A 729-nucleotide genomic window follows, 5' to 3' on the forward strand; every position below is an offset into this window, starting at 1 on the left:
AGACACACACAGAAACACAGAGACAGAGACAGAGACAGACAGAGACGCAGAGAGAAATTCAGATAGAGACAGAGACAGAGACAGAGAGAGAGATGATCCAGTATCGCTGGTTTTATACGCCACAAATTGAATACCGGCAAGTACTCAAGCAGTCCGGGCACTGCCCGATGCCAGTCTGTGCCCGTGGGTCCTCTTTTCTCAGTCCCTCTGGGGCGCAGGTTCAGCTGGCGAGGGCGACCTGAGGTCGGCGGGCTCCTTCCCAGGAGCCCCCGTCTCGGAGGCTCAGGACGCTCCGCGGCGCCCCCGGGTCAGCCGCCTCCTCTCCTCGCAGGACGGGACGGCGCCGCTGTGGATCGCGTCCCAGATGGGCCACAGCGAGGTGGTGCGCGTGATGCTGCTGCGAGGGGCCGAGCGCGACGCCGCGCGCAAGGTGAGCGCCCGGGGCGTGCGACGGAGCTGGCTCCCCGGCCCGCGGCTCCCCGGGTTTCCTCCCGACCTCCGCCGCCTGCTCCTTGGCAGGAAAACCGAGTCAAGGCCGATCCGGCGCTGCCAGGTGTCGCTCTCCTCTGTGCCCGTGACTTCTGGACCCACTGGAGCGGGTGGAGTCTTTGCTCGGGGGCGGAGGAGACCTGGCCTCGGGCTGTCCGTGGGGGTGAAGGAGGGTCGTCCCCTAGCTGAGTGCTGAGCCTCCTGCCGGCCTCGGGCTGCAGTGCGGTTGGGACGATGGGG

The 729-nt window shown here is 66.5% G+C and overlaps 1 protein-coding gene across 1 annotated transcript in view; it reads left to right on the plus strand.

Moving 5' to 3' along the window:
• Positions 1 to 202: 202 nt before the first annotated feature.
• The window catches only part of ANKRD29 (ankyrin repeat domain 29), a gene marked incomplete at its 5' end in the record, with an annotated part of 14148 nt that continues 13621 nt past the window's right edge, over positions 203 to 729 (plus strand). The window contains one exon of the mRNA XM_008060779.2: positions 203 to 430. Within this exon, the coding sequence (XP_008058970.2) occupies positions 203 to 430 (228 nt within the window). The remainder of the gene's footprint in view (positions 431 to 729) is intronic.

Source organism: Carlito syrichta, unplaced genomic scaffold (assembly GCF_000164805.1).
Source record: "Carlito syrichta isolate Samal-C Ts95f unplaced genomic scaffold, Tarsius_syrichta-2.0.1 Scaffold304726, whole genome shotgun sequence".
NCBI classification, from domain to species: domain Eukaryota; kingdom Metazoa; phylum Chordata; class Mammalia; order Primates; family Tarsiidae; genus Carlito; species Carlito syrichta.